The sequence below is a fragment of the Strongyloides ratti genome, assembly GCF_001040885.1.
Source record: "Strongyloides ratti genome assembly S_ratti_ED321, chromosome : 2".
In the NCBI taxonomy this organism is placed as follows: domain Eukaryota; kingdom Metazoa; phylum Nematoda; class Chromadorea; order Rhabditida; family Strongyloididae; genus Strongyloides; species Strongyloides ratti.
The window spans coordinates 7,222,803-7,241,399 of NC_037308.1; the positions used below are offsets into that span (position 1 = coordinate 7,222,803).

Here is an 18,597-nt window from a genome sequence, read left to right on the forward strand (position 1 = left end):
TACTTTTATGTCAATTTTTTTTTAAAAAGCTCAAATATTTTATTTTACTTTTTTTTCTTATTATTATATATATATATATATATTTCTTAATCTTTTTTAATATAAATTTAACTTTCTTTTTTCTTTTTATGCTGTAAAATAAGTTTACAAAATATTTAAATTATTAGTAATAAATACTTGTAATACATTTACATTGTAATAGTTTATTCTAGCTTTAATACCTGCTTTTAAAATATTTTCTTCGTTTTATAATATATATTTTTTTTTTATAATAACAAATATGAGTCATCTTTTTGTACCTAATTTTTAGTTATTAATTTATAAAAACAAATTTTCTATCTTTTTTATAAAATTATTCTTTATACATGATACTTTAAATTTAATTTATCTTTAACAAAGAAAACCTATAATCGATCTAATTTTTATCATTTGTACTGATCTCTAGATATATATATATATATATATATATATAACCTTATTAATGTATCATATAATAATATAATAATTAAGAAAAGTAACAAAATTTATATAACAAATAAATATTTTCTTATAATAATAATATTAAGTTATAATATAATAAATTTTTTTTAATAAAAAGAAATAAAAAACTTTTAAAGTTATATAAATTCTTTAAATCTTATCATTTTATATTGTTTAAAATTTAAATATTCTCTCTATTTCAGAATGTATAGTTGCGTCATCCCAAATATATTATTAAATGGAGAGTTATGTATAATATATACATTATATATTTCAGACATTTTCTATACTATTATTAGTTAAATAATTTCATAATTTTGTCATAAAAATATTTTTAATAGACTTGTACTAATAATTGATACATTTTAATACTAATAATGTCACTTTTTATTAAACATAATTTTTTTTTTACAAAAATATTTTATAATCTTCTGATAACACTTATCAAAATATATAGAATGAAAATAAGTTTGTTTCTAAAATTATTTCTTGACTTTTATAATTTTATACCTATCTTTATTTTGATGATATAATATGGATAATATATGACACAAATTTCGATTATATTTTTAAAAAAAAAATTATAAATTTTAATATTTAAAGTTAAAATAAAAAATTTTTTTATCATTGATATTTGCTTATAAAATACATCAATCAAAATATTATGTATTGTTGTTTTAGATGATAATAATTATATTTATATAAATACAACATTTATTAATTAAATAATAATACTTTAGGTGAACATTTATATGAAGTAAATATTATTAAATAGGTAATTATATATTAATGGAAAAGATTGTTTTATGATGAAGCATCAAGAAAAAATCAATGAAAAGGAAGAAAATATTAGAGACGGTAAATTTATAGTTAAAGTATTTTTAATTTAATATTTAAAAAAAATTATTTTTTTTTTAGAAGATAAACCTTCTACATCTGGTAGAGTAATAAATCATCGTCAGACACCTTCAACAACCCCTTCCATATCAAAAACATCTGTATCAAATTCATCATATGCTTTTATTCTTCCGAATCTTGATTCATTTATTCCTGAATTTAAGTTATTTTTAGAAAAAGAAATGATAGAGTTGTCTGTTTTACGTCGACTAGAATCATCGGGGCACCTTAATTGGTGGTGTACGATGGACTCCACAAAATCACAAAAATTATTTCCACTTTTGACAACTGGTGATGGAAATTGTTTGATGCATGCAATTTCACTTGGAATTTGGGGTGTTCATGATTCACAGTTAGCATTAAGAAATGCTGTCTGGAATTTGTTGACGAATAGTAAAAAAAAAGACAATTTAAAAAGGCGTTGGAGATGGAGTGAAGAAAAAAATAACAAACAAAGTGGTTTGATTTTTAGTGAAGAAGAATGGGGAAAAGAATGGAATGAAATATTAGAAATAGCAAGTTGTAAGACAAAACGAAGTAAAGAAGAAAGTAAAGAAAAAGTTAGTGAATCAACAGAATCAATTGATAAAGATTCTGTCTCATCGACGAATACCATTCCACCGTTGTCGGATGACATTATATATGAATCATTAGAAACAATTCATGTTTATGCATTAGCTAATGTTTTAAGGCGTCCAATAATTGTTGTTGCTGATACTATTCTTAGAAATGCTGCTGGTGAAGAATTATCACCAATCAATTTTGGGGGAATATACCTTCCTTTAGAATGGCCTGCATCAATGTGTCACAGATCTCCATTAGTACTTTGTTATGACTCATCACATTTTTCACCACTAGTAGCTATGAAACAACCAACATCTTTCAATACATGCCTCCAAGCAATTCCTATAACTGATAAAAATAGAAATTTATTACCTGTTCATTTTTCTGTTGATCCTGGAAGTAATTATAATTGGTCTAATAATCCTACAGATATTGATATAAGAAATAAAATTGAAAATGAACAAACAATTGAAAATCAAATATCATTAATTGGTGAATATATGGATATTGTTAGGATGGATTTAAAAAAAGGAAGTAAGAAAAAAAGTGTACCAATAAAAACTGGAAATGTTACAGTTCCTGAAAAACTTTTAACATTAGCTGCTGGTTCTACTCATTCTAACTATGAATTAAAATCATCACATACAAAAGATAACTCTCCTTCAATAGAACAATCAAAAAATTCAAGAATTTTTAAAGAAATTGTTCATCATTTTATAAAATTTAAAAATTTTAGCATGATAAAACATAAAAAATCAAAGTCATTAAATGATTTTGAAAGAAAATCATTAAAAGTTAAAGCTTCTGAACTTAGACAATCTAATTGTGTATTAACTGTATTATTACATAACTATGTTCATCAACACACAGATTATATGGTTAAAATGTATATAAGAAATGCCAAAGAAAGATTTGATGCCTATAGAAAATCATTGTACAATAATTTTACAGAAAATGGACCACCTCCAAAAGCACATACTTTACCTAGATCTAGAATATCAAGATCATTTTCTTTTGCCAATGCTACAGTTTCTTGTATTAATGCTGATTGTCAAAAAAATGCCACACCAGCTCTATATTTTTTGTGTAATGATTGTTTTGATAGGCAAAAAAAAGAGATGATGGAGGATAATTGTGAATTAGAGGGTGAAAATACATTATTACAAAAATTTGATAAAAAAAATTTATCATATAAATGTAATGGTGTAATGACAGGTACTGAAAATGAAAGTATATCAGAGGATGAAAAATTTGACAATGAAATAGAATATATTACAAGTCCCACTCAACATTGTATATCAGGTCATTCATTAATTTCACAAACTTATCTTCATAAACATCTTAAAAATTGTCATGAAGAAGGTAATCAGGGGCATTCTCATGGTGGATGGTCAGCAACAAAAATATCACCAACATCATATACTGGAGTTGGTTCTTATTGATTTAAAATTAAAGGAAAAAAAAAATAAATATTTACGACTAAAAATAATAAAATATATAAATAGTTACCACACCATATTATTAACCATTTAAAACATTTTGTTTGTTAAATTTTTAAAATTTTATTAGATGTTATCTTAAACTTTGTTATATATCAATGTAATATCATAATGTCTGTAAAAATTTTTTGCGTAAAAATAGTTAAAATAAAGTTTGTAAATTAATTAACAAACATATTTTATATGTATAAACATTTATATGTATATTTTAAATTTATACATTATTAAACTTTTTTTTTTAGTTATCTACTTATATTAGAATTATTATCTTTATTATTTATATATGAAGTATTAAAGTTTTTTTTTTATTAATTGTATATTATTTTTTTTTGCTTAGATTTATAGTTACTTTGGATTACAAAATAACAATTTTATAATCAGTTAACTATTATTTTTATAGTTAAAGTTCTTATCATTTTTACAAAATTTATTGTAATCCTTATTAATAGTGTATATAAAATATAATATTATTTTTTTTTTTATCAATTTCTATTTCGATAATAGTATAAATTTTAAAGTACATATATTTATTTAGAAAATCAATTGTTTGACTGTGTAAGTATTATAATAACATTTAATCAATTGATATTTTATTATTTACCCATTATCATTAATACTTTTAAAATGTTAGAAGAAGCTTTTATAAAAAATGAAATTTCACCTGGTATTTGTGATATACCTAAAGGCATTTTAAAAGTTAAGTATGAGAATTGTATTGTTGATTTGGGTAATGAATTAACACCAACACAAGTTAAAGATGTACCAACTGTTACTTATGATGGTGATTCTTCAACTTATTATACACTTGTAATGACAGGTTAGTAAATTATTTTTCTTGAAATATTAATTTTTATATATGTATAAATTTAGATCCCGATGCACCATCAAGAGGTGAACCAACTCTTGGGGAAGTTAAACATTGGTTAATTATGAATATTCCTGGTAATAATATAAATGATGGTGAAATAATTGCTGATTATAGAGGAAGTGGTCCTCCAAAAGGAACTTCTCTTCATCGTTATATATTTCTTTTATATAAACAAAAACAAAAAATAAATACTAGTAATGAAATTAAAGCTCCAAGTACCTCCAGAGATGGTAGATTAAAATGGAATGTTAAAGAATTTTCCAAGAAATATGATCTTGAAGGACCTATATATGGAAACTTTTATCAAGCACAATATGATGATTATGTTCCAATATTACAAGCACAAACAAAATAAAATTATAAAACTATAAATCTTTTTTTTTTTGTAAAAAAAATTAGTATCTTTTGTAAGATAGTTATAACAATAATTAAAAATCTAACAAATTATAAGACAAGAGTGTTAACATTTTCTTTTAATACCAGTTAATGAAAAAAAAAATTACTTGTTCTTTATATATTAATTGTAAAACTTTTCTACAAAATTATTAATTAACTACTTGATATTAATAAAATGTCAAAGTATATTTTTAAGCAATATTATAAGAAATCACCACAATATTATTATTTAAATATATGTAATTATAACAATATACACTTAACATTTATGAAATATAGTTAAATAATTTAAAAATAAACTTTTACAAGTTTTTAAAAGGATAAATCTTAAGATTTTAAAATGTTTTTTTTACACTTTCTTCAAAACAGGTTAATTGGATAAAAGTATATTTAAACATTTAAAATTTACATTAATTATTAGATATTGTATTTTTAAAAATAATGATTGGTAAACTTATTAATTTAAAACAACTGTAAGTATAGTATAAAAATTTAGTATTATTAAAATAATTTTTAGAATATTTTTTTTAACTTTTAATTTAATAATTAATTGTCAATTTATTTATAATCCTTATGGTTTTGGATTTACTGGATATATTGAAAGACCACCTGTAGTTTATTCCTCAGGTATTCCAGTTACCGTACCTGGACATAATGGAAGAACACCATTTATAAATAATGGAGCTGGATTTTATATTCAATCTGCAGCATTACTTAATAATAATAATAATATTGTTAATCCACCAACACGTATTATGTCAATACCATCACTTATCTCACCATTCTCAACATTTAAATCCTGTAAATATGGTAAGATTTGTTAGAATGAATAATTTTTATAATATATATTTATATATATTTAAATAAATAAATCATCTTTAAAGAATAAATTTTTAAAAATATTTTGTCTTATTTAAAGTTATAAAAAAAATATATGCAAGTATAACTTTATGGTAAATTTACTTTACTTACTAAAAAGCATAAAAATAATAACTTTTATATAAAAATGAATTACTTTAAAAAATTAACTAACCATTAAAAATCAAAAAAAAAATTTCCATTAAACCATATAAAATAAATAATATTAAAAAATGTTTTCATAATTTCTTAAACTATTTTTATTTTTATACAATTTATTTTTCTTAAAATGGATTTAACTAATAATAAAACTAAAATAATTAATAAAAAATTAAAAAAACCTCTTCAATTTCGTGATAAAATCAAACTTCGTCACCTGGAATTGGAACCTTTATGTTGTTTAGATTCATGTCTTATCAGAGGTGGCTGTTTAACAATTGCCGTTTTTGAAGTTATTTATATATCAATAACAACAATACTGGGAATTTATATTGCCTATAAATATCAAATTTTTTATACAAAATTTTCAAATACCTCATCAATTACCATCTATCTATCAATAATATTTTTATACAATTTTGTAAGTATATATATTATTATTTTAAAATTTTTATACTTTTAGATATCATGTTTTTTTGTAGCATTGATGTTACATGGGTTATTGAGTTTTCAAAAAATATATTTATGGCTTCATTGGAATTTTGATAAAATATCATTAATTTTTCATATTTTTATGTTTAGTACAACATTTTTTTTGTTATCAACAAAATTTTTGAAAGGAGAATTTTCAATAGAAAATATTACATTATTATGTTGTTTTGGATTTCAAATTCCATTACAATTTTGGAGTTTAAGTGTTGTAAAAAGGTGTTCCGATTATTTTAATCTTCTAAAAGTATTAATAAAACTAGCAGAACAGTAGTATATTTTGTAACATCATAATTAAATTGTTAATTCTAGTTAACTATATATCATAATTTTTTTTTTCATAATAAAATGCCAAAATCTTTTACTACTACTACTAATACTACAACAATAACAACAACTATAACTACCATTTTTTTTATCATTTTGAAGATTATTTATCAAAATTATTAATTGAAAAATGTAATGACATATTTAAAAATAACTTTATAAACAATTTTTATACAATTGATTCTTTTCTTCCAATTATAAACCATCCATCAGCAGGAGTTATTAATGTGACTGAAAGTTATAGAAAATCTTTTATAAATCTTTATAAATTGACTTTTAAAAAGAAGCATTATCAATTTAGATCTTTTTATTTATGTTTTAATATTATACAAAAATAACATTCAAAAAATTTTTTTCACCATTTTGATTTTTATTGCTATTTTTATTTAAAAATTTTATGTTCTAAGGAATATAATAAATTTTTATAATATTGTAATATATTATATATATAATATAGTTAGTATTTTTTTCATCATATATAAAATGTCATATTTTTTATCATTTAATTTTGTTGTCCCGAAATATGATATTTTTATTTTATACATAGTTATTTTAAAAAAAAAAAATTTTTTTTTTAATATTAATTTTAAGTAATCATATTTACCTATTTTGTATAAAGTAATAAATTTTTAATATATTATCTTAAAAATATTTCATAATATATCCTATTAATATGGAAACAAAATGATAAATAAACTATATTTTTCAATTTTATCAAACAAAATAAAGAAATGTTTGAGAATTATTGTAAATACTCCTCTCTTATATTTAAGAGTTAAATAGATTCATTGTAATATCAACTTTAACATATTTATTACAAATTAATAACATTGACATTTTTACAATATATAAAATAAACTTATTCTTAAATTTCACCTTTTCTAATATATCTCTTTTGTTATATAGAAATAACAATTTTTCTAAATACTAAGGTTATTATATTGTTTAGATATATTATAATATTTATATATATATATACCTATTTACAATAATTTCCTCTTTATTTTACCTCAATCATCATGCATATATAAATTTGTACCTTTTTAAAATATAAGATAAAATTATTAAAGGTTATATATATTTGATATAAAATATATATAATAAATAATCTTTGAAAGTGTATATATTAACCTTTTTCATAGATATATTCATTCATCTAAAAGTAACAATCATTTATATATATTAACTTGCCTTTTTTTTTTTTTTTGATAACACTCAAAAATACTATTTATAATATTAAAAATATTATAATGCTTAAAGGATTAAAAATATTTAAACCATTTTATTCTAAAAAAAAGTTAACATTTTACTTTTATCACTTTTTATATTTAAAATACATTTTTTTTTTCTTTCATAACATAGATAAAACCTTCCTATATCCAAAAATAATGAAAGGGCTTAAAACATTTTTTCTTTTTAAATATATCTTAATACATAAATTTTTCCTATTGTATTCATTGTTTAATAAAAACTTTTTTTTTTCACTATTTAATACATATATCAATGAAAAAAATAAAATAAAGGTGGACATTTTATTAAATATATAATAATAATTATTATACTTAAAAGAAAATATTTATAAAAAAATTAATAATAAAGCACTTACAATTTTAGTAAAATGTTATTTATTAATAACAAAAAAATAATAATAATACAATTTCTTTTCTTCTTATCTTAAAACACACTTCTATTTTTTTATATAATTATGTTGTGATTTTAAAAATTTTTTTAATAATAAAGTTTTTCATTTTTTTTCTCTCTCTATACTATTTAAAATATTATTTTTTTTCATGATAATATTTTTTTTTTAAATTAGTTATCTCTTAAGAGATGGAAAAAAATTATTTTTTTTTTCCATCACAATTTAGAAGATGTTCATTATCTATCATTAGGAGTAATTGAAATATTTTATGGAAAATACTTTTAAAAATAATTTTAATTTAAATTATTTTTACTTTTTTTCTATAATTAAAAGTAAGAAAAGAAAGTATAAATTAATTGAACATTTTCTTGATACTATGATGTCAATTAATTTAAAACATAAATATATTATATGTATAGTTTATAATTATTTATCATGCTTCATTTTTAATTAATATTTTATATTGAAGATTAGAGTGTAGAAAACTTTAATTTACCATATATTGGTTTAAAAAGCAGCTTCAAATTTAGTATAAGGTTGGTTTTTTTTTTTTTATTTTCTATAAGTATTTTAATTATATTTCAATTTTTAAATTAATTATGAATATTTTATTTGGACTATTAAAAAGTATGATTACTTTAGACATGATAAAACAAAAAACAACTTTTATGGTTAGTTTTTTTTTATTATTTTAATGAAACTGTAATTTGAGACCTTTTAAATAGTAGACATAAAAGATAATTAGACAACTTTACTATATATTATTGTTATTAAATACATTTCCACTTTTTTTCAATTAACAATTAACAATAAAAAATAAAACTAACTTTTTTAGTCTCACAAAATATGATTCGTGATAGTAAATTCTATTTAAAAAAAAAACTTTTAAATTTATATTTAACCACAAATGGTACTAAACTTGTCAAAATTTATTTTTTTTTAAATCTATAATATCCTTATTTAGTTAAAATTTTATCATTCTGAAGAGATATACTTTTATTACTGCTTTAGAATTTAAAATATTTAGTTTTGACACTTTTTTTTTACAGACTTTCAATTTTAATATTTTAATAAAAAATTTGAATAATATTATATAAGTATACTTAAAATATCTTTAATTCATTTTTAATTATAAGTCTTTTTCTGATGAATTTAGTTACCATAAAGTATTATTACTTTTAAAAAAAAAAGGACTCTTCTTTTATATATTTTTTTTTCTATTTTTTAAACTTTTTAACCAATGGCAACATAAACATGTTTTATAATTCTTTAAAATGTGTGATTAAAAGATAATTGAGTACTTATATTTTAACTTTTGTTTGTTATTATATATGTGTTATATCCGATTTAGTATAAAAAAAAGACATATGAAAATGTGTAATTATTAAATGGTAACATTTAAATAATATTTTTATAGATCTTTAAATTTTTTTTTTTACCAAAAACAATAGTTAGTGTTACAAATTTTTTTTAAATTAAGTTTTTAAATTATTATTTCTTATTCTGATGTATAGGTATATTTAACTAATAACTTTATAAATAAGTAAAGGTATATTCAAAAGTAATTCTCATATTTTCAAGTAACTTATTTTATATTTCATTTAAATATCTCAAATTATTTTTAATGAGATATTTGAAAATACTCAAATTTAAAACATATTTTGTATAATATTTGATTAAACATTAATATATTTAAAATAAAAAATTTTTTTTAATTATATTTTATTTAACTTTTAGTGATAAATATAAGGAAAAAAATTTTTTTAATATATTTAATAAACTGCAATATGATATTAAATTAATGGAAAAAAAAATAAATATACTTATTTTAAAAAACTTAGATAAATAAAATTTTTTATATAATTTATTATTAATAATTAGAATTTATAATTATATATAATCTATTCTTACTAGTATTAGATCTCCTCACTTTTGAACATTATTTAAAAGACTAAGCCTTAAAAACAACTAAAATATAAAGAATATTAGAAAATTTTATTATATCTTAATTAAATATTTTTATTTTATGTACACATATTATAAAAACAAATTTATGCTCTTGCATTTATATAAATAATCAAATATTAAAAATTTAATTATTTTATCACTATTTCTTTTAATGAAAATTAATAATAATTTAATAAATATTAAAGAAACACTTTTTTATCATTATTTTAACTTATTTATTTAATATTTAATAAATTTAAAATATTTATATTATTAATAAAATATTTATTAGTTAAGCTATAGTCTTGAAAATTGTGGTCATTGCAAATATAAAGTAAAAGTGTCAAATATCTTGAAGGTAAAAGTAAATAAAAACCTTTATTTAAAAAAAAAAAAAAGAAAAAGATATAAAGTGATCTTAATTATTTTCTCACTAAGTTATGACTAACATTTTTAATTACCATCATACTTATGTAATGAAAATTTAATAAAATTATGCAATTAGAAGCTTACATAATTATGCCTTGGTTTTATTTTTAATGTAAGTATATATTTATTATTAAAAAAAAATAATAAAAAATAAAAAAATAATAAAAACTGCTATAGTTACCATTCTATATCAAAATTATTGTTGTCACCTTTTAAATTATATAATCAAAAATACATATCATTACACTCACGATTTTCGTGTTTGACTGATATAAAATAACAAAAATTTTTTTATTAATACTTTTTAAGAACAACATTGGGTATTGTCAATGGCATAATTTTTTATTTTTTCTAGCACAAAAATATGTATAAAATTTTTTATCTTATTTTATTCTTGTTATTTTTATATATGTATATATATATAAGTATCATAAGTACTTATTTTAATATTAAAAATTTTTATATTTATAAAATATTTTCTACCTCAAAAAAATTAGTCATCAAAAAAAAAAAAAGTAGTATTATTATCCAAAGATACTGTATATATATATATATTTTTTACAATATATATATACATAAAAATTTTTAAATTTAACACACTCCATTTTAACTATTTAAAAGATTTAAAAAAAATAATTTTAAACAAATAAATTCTTTTTGTTATGATAAATATGTAATACAAATGTTACAAATTATCATTAAATTGAAGTTACTCTATTTTTAAAATTATTGCATTAGTTTAACAAAAGTAAATAATTAAAAATTTTTATTCTATAAATAACAATTACATATAATAAAGTATGAACTAATATATTATTGAAAATTTAACTAAATTAAAATTTTATGTATCTCTTTTTGAGGGGGAAAAAATAATTTTTATTATTTTTTTTTTATTTCTATAAAATATTTATATTACTATGCTTTTGTTAATTTTTTTTTTTTCTTAAACATAATTAAAATCTTAATAAATAATTTCTTTTAATCGAAAAGGGTATAGCAATTTTGGTTAAAATATATGTTATATAATATATATATATATTGCAATTAGTATAAAATATAAAAATATATATTCTGTCAAATGGCTCTGACCACATTTTACTTCATTTAATTTTCAATATAATTTCTTATTCAAAAACATTTTTTTTTTATTTAAATTAATTAGGTTCATTAAATATTTCATATTATAATCTTTATCTATAAATTTAATTATATATTTTATTTTATTAAAATGATACAACAAAAGTATATTTTTAAAATTATAAATCTTAGTAAAAGTATTTACAATATCATTTACAATTACTTGTTCTGATAAGTAAGAAGCATTTTTAAAGTATTTGAAATAAGCTTCCTTGTTATTAGTTTAAATTTTTATCTTTATTTATCATAACAAAATTTGATATTGTAGAGTTATAAATATAGAGAACTATTTTTACAAAGTGACATCTTTAATTCTAGATGTTTGCCTTAGAAAATAAAGAATTTTAAATATATTGATATATAGTTTGATAGCACTTCTTTGTATTAAAGTAATTTTTATAAATTCATAAAAAAAATAATTATTAAAATGAGATAGATACATTTTGACAATGAATGTTGAAATTATTGAATACTCAAGTTTTAATTATTTAATTATATTTTTATTTTGTTTAATTTTGTTTAATTTTTTTTAATATACCATTAAATTAAAAAATTTTAATATTATAGTTAACTTTTTTTTTGAAAATTAATAGTCTTAAACATATAAAAATTTGTATTTTTAAATTAAAAAAAAACTTATTTTATAAATTTTATTAAATTTTATTGAATTGTTTTCTTTTTTTTTTGTTAAATTTATTACTCATTATGATAGAAAATTTAATACAAATATTTCTCGTTATTTTGAATTGTTTGTTTTATATTTTAAAATTGTTATTTTCCTGTAAAATAAAAAACACACGTGTTGAAAGATCTTATATTAATTTAAAACATTAATATTTATTTTCTTAAATCTTCTATAAATAAAATAAAAAAAATATATATATATAAATATTTCAATAATATTTTTGTAACATATTTTTAAAATTTAACATAAAAACGTTTGACTATTTATTGTATCATTAATTTGCCTATTTCAAAAAACATTAAATTACTCATATGAAAACATTTTAACATAAAACTTTTTTATTCTCCGTAAAAAAAAATTCTTAATACAACAAAGTTTATCACACCCATTTCCAAAATTTTTATATTCTAGCTTTAGCAATTTGAAGTAAACAAATTTTATTATTATCTTCTAAAACAAAATTGATAAAAAATATTAATATTTTTTTTAAAGCTTTAAAAACGCAAAATATTAATAATAATAATATCTATTTTCTTATTATCTACTACAATAAGAAAATGTTAATTTGTTTATCATTGTATACAAATAAAATAAAATCAAAAAATATAAATAAAAAGATTTATCTAAGACAAAAGTATATATTTTTAAAAAAAATTTTTTAACATTTTTAAATTTAAAATATATTTATGAAATATTATAATATGTTAAAAATAAAAGCATAAAATTGTTTTTATGGTATACATCTATATATGTCTTTTAATATTATCATTACATAATAGTTGTTATCAAAAACTTACTAAGATAAACTGGATATAGAGAAGTATAATATTATTTTTATTCTTATTTACATAACTTTATTTTGTCTAGATATTGGTATTATTCAATTAGAAATTTAACAGTTTTATTTAAAAATTATTTTGTTCTTTGTATTATAAAAAGGAAAAATTTTTTACTCATGGTAAACGTACAATTTAGGAAATTTCCAATAAATTTTATCTTTAATATTTCTTTCCTGAAATATTACATATTTCTTGAGATGAACATAAAAATATTATATATCCTAAGGAAAAAAAAAAATTTTTTTTTATTGTTTATAAAAAAAGTAGAAAAAAAAATTATTATCTTTGGAATGTTCAGTTAAAGAACATATATAAACAAATATATATTCTCTAATCAGTCTTGTTATAGTTATATGTGGCTCTGTAACATAAAAATGACTAAAATTATTTCTTATCTTTCCCAACTTTTAATGGTCAATAAAAGGCATACCATTCTTATTTAACATATGGATTTGATGTTAAAGAAAATACCAAATCCCAAGATAGTGTAAAACATACATTTTATGCTTATACTCTGTTGCGCATTAAAAGAAGATATGTTCCAATAAATTCTTTTCTATCAAATATTACATTATCAAAAATAAAGAAAATTTACTATTCTGAAGGGAATGTGATAAATTATTTAATAGTCTGAAAAAGACAAAATATTGAGATTATATATATACATATATATAATATTATTATTATTTAACTAGATATAAAAATTTTTTTTTTATAAATTTTATTCAATAATTCAAAAATTAAAAAAAAAAAAAAAATTATTATAAATTTATTATTTTTATTTTATTGTAACAAATTATGATAAAAATTTCTATTCTAAATTGTATTTAATAATTTTGATTTATAATTCATTTTTAATATATTCATTTATAATTTCAGACTATATAAGGTCATACCACTTAATAGAAAAATTGGTAATCTTATAGAAATTGTCTTTTACAAAAATTATTAAAACTTTTTGAAAATTAAAATATATATATATATATAACGTTTGAATGTTTAGTTATTATTTTACGGAATCTCTGCCAACACCATTTCTATATTTTAATTTCTATAATGGCTTTTAAAAATTTTGTTATTAAAGTTGCTGTTTTTCTTTTTATATTGTTTAAAATTACTCTTGAGGTATGTTATATAAGAATTTATTATTTCTTTTTTTAAATATAAATTACTTTATCATACTTTTTTTTTAATTTATATTTGTTATTATTGTTGTTTTTATTTTTTTTTTTGAGGAATTATTAGTAATTGATAAAAAAAATTATTATTATAAATAAAGAAAAAAAAAAGTATACAATTAGTTTTTAAAATATATATTATTAGTATAATTAGTAAGAAAAAAAATATATATATTTGTTATGGTATTTAAGTTTGTGAAATATATTAGTTACTTTATATTTTATTTATAGGAAATACTAACATGTGGCACTTCATCATATCAAGTATCATATTTTCCAACGTTGTCTTTTGGTAAAATAAATTCTACAGATGGTAATTTACAAAGTTCTACACCTCATTTTTATGTGCCAGGAAAACATTATTTTCAAAATATGACTTATTCTCTTACTTCTAATAATTTATGTGAAGCAAATAGAGATTCTAATAATAAAAATCATAATAAAAATTTTAATAATCAAAATAATGTTGTAACTCTTTGTAAAGATTGTTATACTTGTCCACAAAAATTAACAAAAATTTATAATTTACTTCAAGAGATAGCTAAAGAAAATAATATTAATTCATTACTTGTTATAATTCCAAATATGAAAGAATATAATTTTAATGTTCGAGGAGTTTCTGAGATTGCTATAACATTTGCTTTTACATCAGAAAATATCAAAGATGTGTCTGTTTGTGAATTGACGGATACCATTGAATCTGATGCATTGAGAAGTTTCTCTAAAACATCAGTTCTTTTTGTTTCTATTTCTTTCATTATATTAATGGTTATATCATTAGCTTGGTTGGTGTTTTATTATATTCAAAGATTTCGTTATGCTCATGCTAAGGATAGATTACAAAGAAGATTATTTAATGCTGCTAAAAAAGCTTTAACAAGAATACCAACAAAATCAGTGAAACATGGTGATAAAGAAATGGAATCAGAATGTCCTATTTGTATTGATCCATATAATGCTGGTGATATTATTAGAATTTTACCATGTGGACATATTTATCATAAGACATGTTCAGAAATATGGCTACTTGAACATAGAACATGTCCTCTATGTAAAAGTGATATTCTTAAAGCATTTGGTTATCATTTAACTGTTGGTGGAAAAAAAAGAGGAAATCCCCAAATTACAACCTCTCGTGGATCACATGGTCAAAGAACTTTAGAAGAACATATTCATATATCTAGAAGAGAAAATAATAATTCAGTTTCAGAGAGAGCCAGTTCAAATACCTCAAGTGATAGTAGAATTTTAGCTGATGGACATTCACCATTATCTGATACTGTAATGTATCCATTTTCAGAAAGAAGTGATATACAAGATCCATTTACATTTTTAGGATCATCATCACCACAATTAGTACAAGTAATAAATGCCAGTAATACAAAAAATTTTCAATTAATTCCTTTAGCTGTTCATATGGGAACCTCAACAATAAAAAAAAAAGTATCAAATGACTCGAGTCATCAGGAATTTGAAGATAATCCAAAACGGGTATTTAAAAATGATAAAAATATTTTAACAAAAAATGTTGGTGATATAACAAATAAAAATGTTGGACAAAATATAGAGGGTAAAAAACGGGAATCGTTTAATCTTACTGCTACAGATGTTGAACCAAAATCAATGCGTGGAAAATTTGTTAATTTAATTCATTGCCCAAATGAAAAACCATCATTTCGTTTTATGTCAATTGATGGTTCTTCTCCTACAATTAAAACATCCCCTGAATCAGTATCTTTAAACAAAAATAAATTAGCAAATTTGGAAGGATCTTCAGTATCATCAACATCCTCTCTTTTCTCCTCATCAAGACCAACTGCAACTATTCGTAGCACTAATACTGCCTCATCATTATCTTTAAATAACTCTGAAAATGATATTCTTAGTATAATGCCTGGATTTATAAAAGATATAACACCTAATTCTTTGATAGATGATGAATCACCAATAAATGGTATTAGTAATATAACGGCAACAGCAATGATACATCAACCACCAAATCAAAATATTCATAAGAATGATTTTTAATGGTAAAAAAAATTTATCATTCTTAAAAAAAATTCAATTAAACGGGAATATAATTATGTATAAAAATTAATTTTTTTTTTTAATAATAATTATGATTTTATTAATTTTTTTTATTTAAATCATACATTTGTAAAAATATTAAAAGTATTACTTTGATTTGTTTCATAATCACAATAATAATTCATATTTTTAAAGTTTCTATTAGTATTATTTTCAAAAATATTACTATTTTTTCTTTGAACAGGAGATATAGATATTTTTCTATTTGGTATTTTTTTAGAAACCATTCTTAAAAGACCAGGAACAATTTTTTGTATATCATTTAAATTTTTAAAACGTCTCATATATAAAACAACTTGACAATATATACAAACTTGAAATGGTAAAAAACTTAATGCTGATGTAAAAAATCCCCAATTATATTTAAAACTATATAATGATAATTCACCTGCTGCATTTGGTTTAATACGTGAAGACATCTCATCATCAACAATACAAACAACTTGTAATACAGCAGCTGCAACAGATAAAGAACCAATAGTTAAAAATATAGCTGATGTTAATGTCTTAAGGGATTTATCAAAATAACCATATACTCCCAATATCAATGCAGTAATATTTAAAAAACAACCAATTATATGCATTGTTGAAGGAATAAATGTACGTTCTAAAAAAAAAAAGAATTTTTTTTTAAATATTTATATGATAATAAACATACGTAATATAGCCATTGTTGCAGTACTGTATTCACTTAGCTCCTCAGACTGAAATGAAGTAATCCAATGACATTCAGTTGTAAAATAAAATGTTTCATTTTCATAAAAATATTCTGTTAAATTTTCATTAAAAATATATTGCCTGCATACATGAAAATAACCAGCATCAAATTCATACATTAAATTAATAATATCACCTTTTGAATCTTCTCTTTTGATTGGTTTTGGTTCAACAACATGTATCCAATTGGTATTTAATAATGGTAAACCATTCATTACAATAGCTATTATAGCAACAATTATAAATATTGACAAAAGTACTGTATCATTTAAACGAAAATTAATTATTTTCTAAAATAATATAAAATTAACAAGATAAATAAAAACTAACCCTTGTCAAATATCCATGTTTTATATTTTTATCACATTTACCAAAATCAAAAACATCTTGAGTATGAAGTAAATTTGGTGGTAAGTCCATTATTTTAGATAAAATAAAAAAATAAATAAACAAATTCAATTCTAAATTATTCTTTAAAACTTCAAACTAAAATATATATTTAAAAGTATTATATCCATTTATAATATATTAAAGTTTTCTTTTAAAGTTTAGTAATTAAATTATTTCTTTAATGATATTACTCTTTTAAAAATATTAAATTTTATTTTAAAAAAGAGAATAATTTAAACCCTTCTTATTTGAGGATAACTTAAAAACAGTTCAAATAGTGTTATTAAGAATTTATAACAAATAAAAAATTTAATCATCAAAGTATAATAAATAAATCAAATTAATTTTTTTAAAATATTTTCTTTTAAAAATTTAATAATAAACTATTGAGAAAAGGAATGTTTCATCCTATTCATTCAATAATATGATTGACCAATGATTTTTTTTTAAATGATAATATATATGATGTAATCTACCAGTAATCTATTTTTCCATTTAAAAAATATATTGTATATTATTTTTTTAATAACTCAAAATTTATTATATTCATTTTTGTTATTGTATTTAGAAGAAAGTTATTTAAAATTGAACAAAAAGTAATTTTGATTTTGATGAAATGTAAATAAATTAAGGTCCAAAAGTTCATGTCTATCACTTTTTATAAAAATAAAAACTAAAAATATTTAGTGTTTCAAAGGTAAAAGTTTTTTTATACATTTTATTAATCTTATATTGTGAATTAACTTTATTAATTTTTATTAAAATATAAATTAATAATTTAACTTATATTTATTTAAAATAATAATAAATAACATAATATTTTATACTCCTTTTACTTAAAGTTTTCAAATACCAATTAATTTTTTCGAAATATTTATTTTTAAATAATTATAAAAAATTTTTTTTCATATATACAATTTTCATTAAAGTAAATTGCAAGTTTTTGCTTTAAGTTTTTAAGATAATTTGTCTTAAAATTTTTCTTTAAAATAGAAGTTGATATATAAT

The 18,597-nt window shown here is 19.0% G+C and overlaps 6 protein-coding genes across 6 annotated transcripts; 5 read left to right on the plus strand and 1 right to left on the minus strand.

The window, feature by feature from the left end:
- Positions 1 to 1,286: 1,286 nt before the first annotated feature.
- Positions 1,287 to 3,383, plus strand: SRAE_2000229400 (Ovarian tumour, otubain domain-containing protein; the record flags this gene model as incomplete). Its single annotated transcript, XM_024653347.1, has 2 exons — positions 1,287 to 1,338; positions 1,399 to 3,383. 2 exons carry the CDS (start codon positions 1,287 to 1,289, stop codon positions 3,381 to 3,383), a joined length of 2,037 nt encoding a protein of 678 aa, XP_024506833.1.
- A 681-nt stretch (positions 3,384 to 4,064) lies between these two features.
- Positions 4,065 to 4,663, plus strand: SRAE_2000229500 (Phosphatidylethanolamine-binding protein 1; the record flags this gene model as incomplete). The annotated part of the gene is made up of 2 exons (XM_024653348.1): positions 4,065 to 4,257; positions 4,311 to 4,663. 2 exons carry the CDS (start codon positions 4,065 to 4,067, stop codon positions 4,661 to 4,663), a joined length of 546 nt encoding a protein of 181 aa, XP_024506834.1.
- Positions 4,664 to 5,145: 482 nt separating this feature from the next.
- On the plus strand, positions 5,146 to 5,528 carry SRAE_2000229600 (Hypothetical protein; the record flags this gene model as incomplete). The annotated part of the gene is made up of 2 exons (XM_024653349.1): positions 5,146 to 5,177; positions 5,222 to 5,528. 2 exons carry the CDS (start codon positions 5,146 to 5,148, stop codon positions 5,526 to 5,528), a joined length of 339 nt encoding a protein of 112 aa, XP_024506835.1.
- A 323-nt stretch (positions 5,529 to 5,851) lies between these two features.
- SRAE_2000229700 (Hypothetical protein) lies at positions 5,852 to 6,484 on the plus strand (the record flags this gene model as incomplete). The annotated part of the gene is made up of 2 exons (XM_024653350.1): positions 5,852 to 6,142; positions 6,185 to 6,484. The coding sequence occupies 2 exons, from the start codon at positions 5,852 to 5,854 to the stop codon at positions 6,482 to 6,484; spliced, it is 591 nt and encodes a 196-aa protein (XP_024506836.1).
- A 7,788-nt stretch (positions 6,485 to 14,272) lies between these two features.
- Positions 14,273 to 16,422, plus strand: SRAE_2000229800 (Protein goliath; the record flags this gene model as incomplete). The annotated part of the gene is made up of 2 exons (XM_024653352.1): positions 14,273 to 14,341; positions 14,626 to 16,422. The coding sequence occupies 2 exons, from the start codon at positions 14,273 to 14,275 to the stop codon at positions 16,420 to 16,422; spliced, it is 1,866 nt and encodes a 621-aa protein (XP_024506837.1).
- Positions 16,423 to 16,541: 119 nt separating this feature from the next.
- Positions 16,542 to 17,619, minus strand: SRAE_2000229900 (Hypothetical protein; the record flags this gene model as incomplete). The annotated part of the gene is made up of 3 exons (XM_024653353.1): positions 16,542 to 17,089; positions 17,141 to 17,489; positions 17,530 to 17,619. The coding sequence occupies 3 exons, from the start codon at positions 17,617 to 17,619 to the stop codon at positions 16,542 to 16,544; spliced, it is 987 nt and encodes a 328-aa protein (XP_024506838.1).
- Between the last annotated feature and the right edge of the window lie 978 nt (positions 17,620 to 18,597).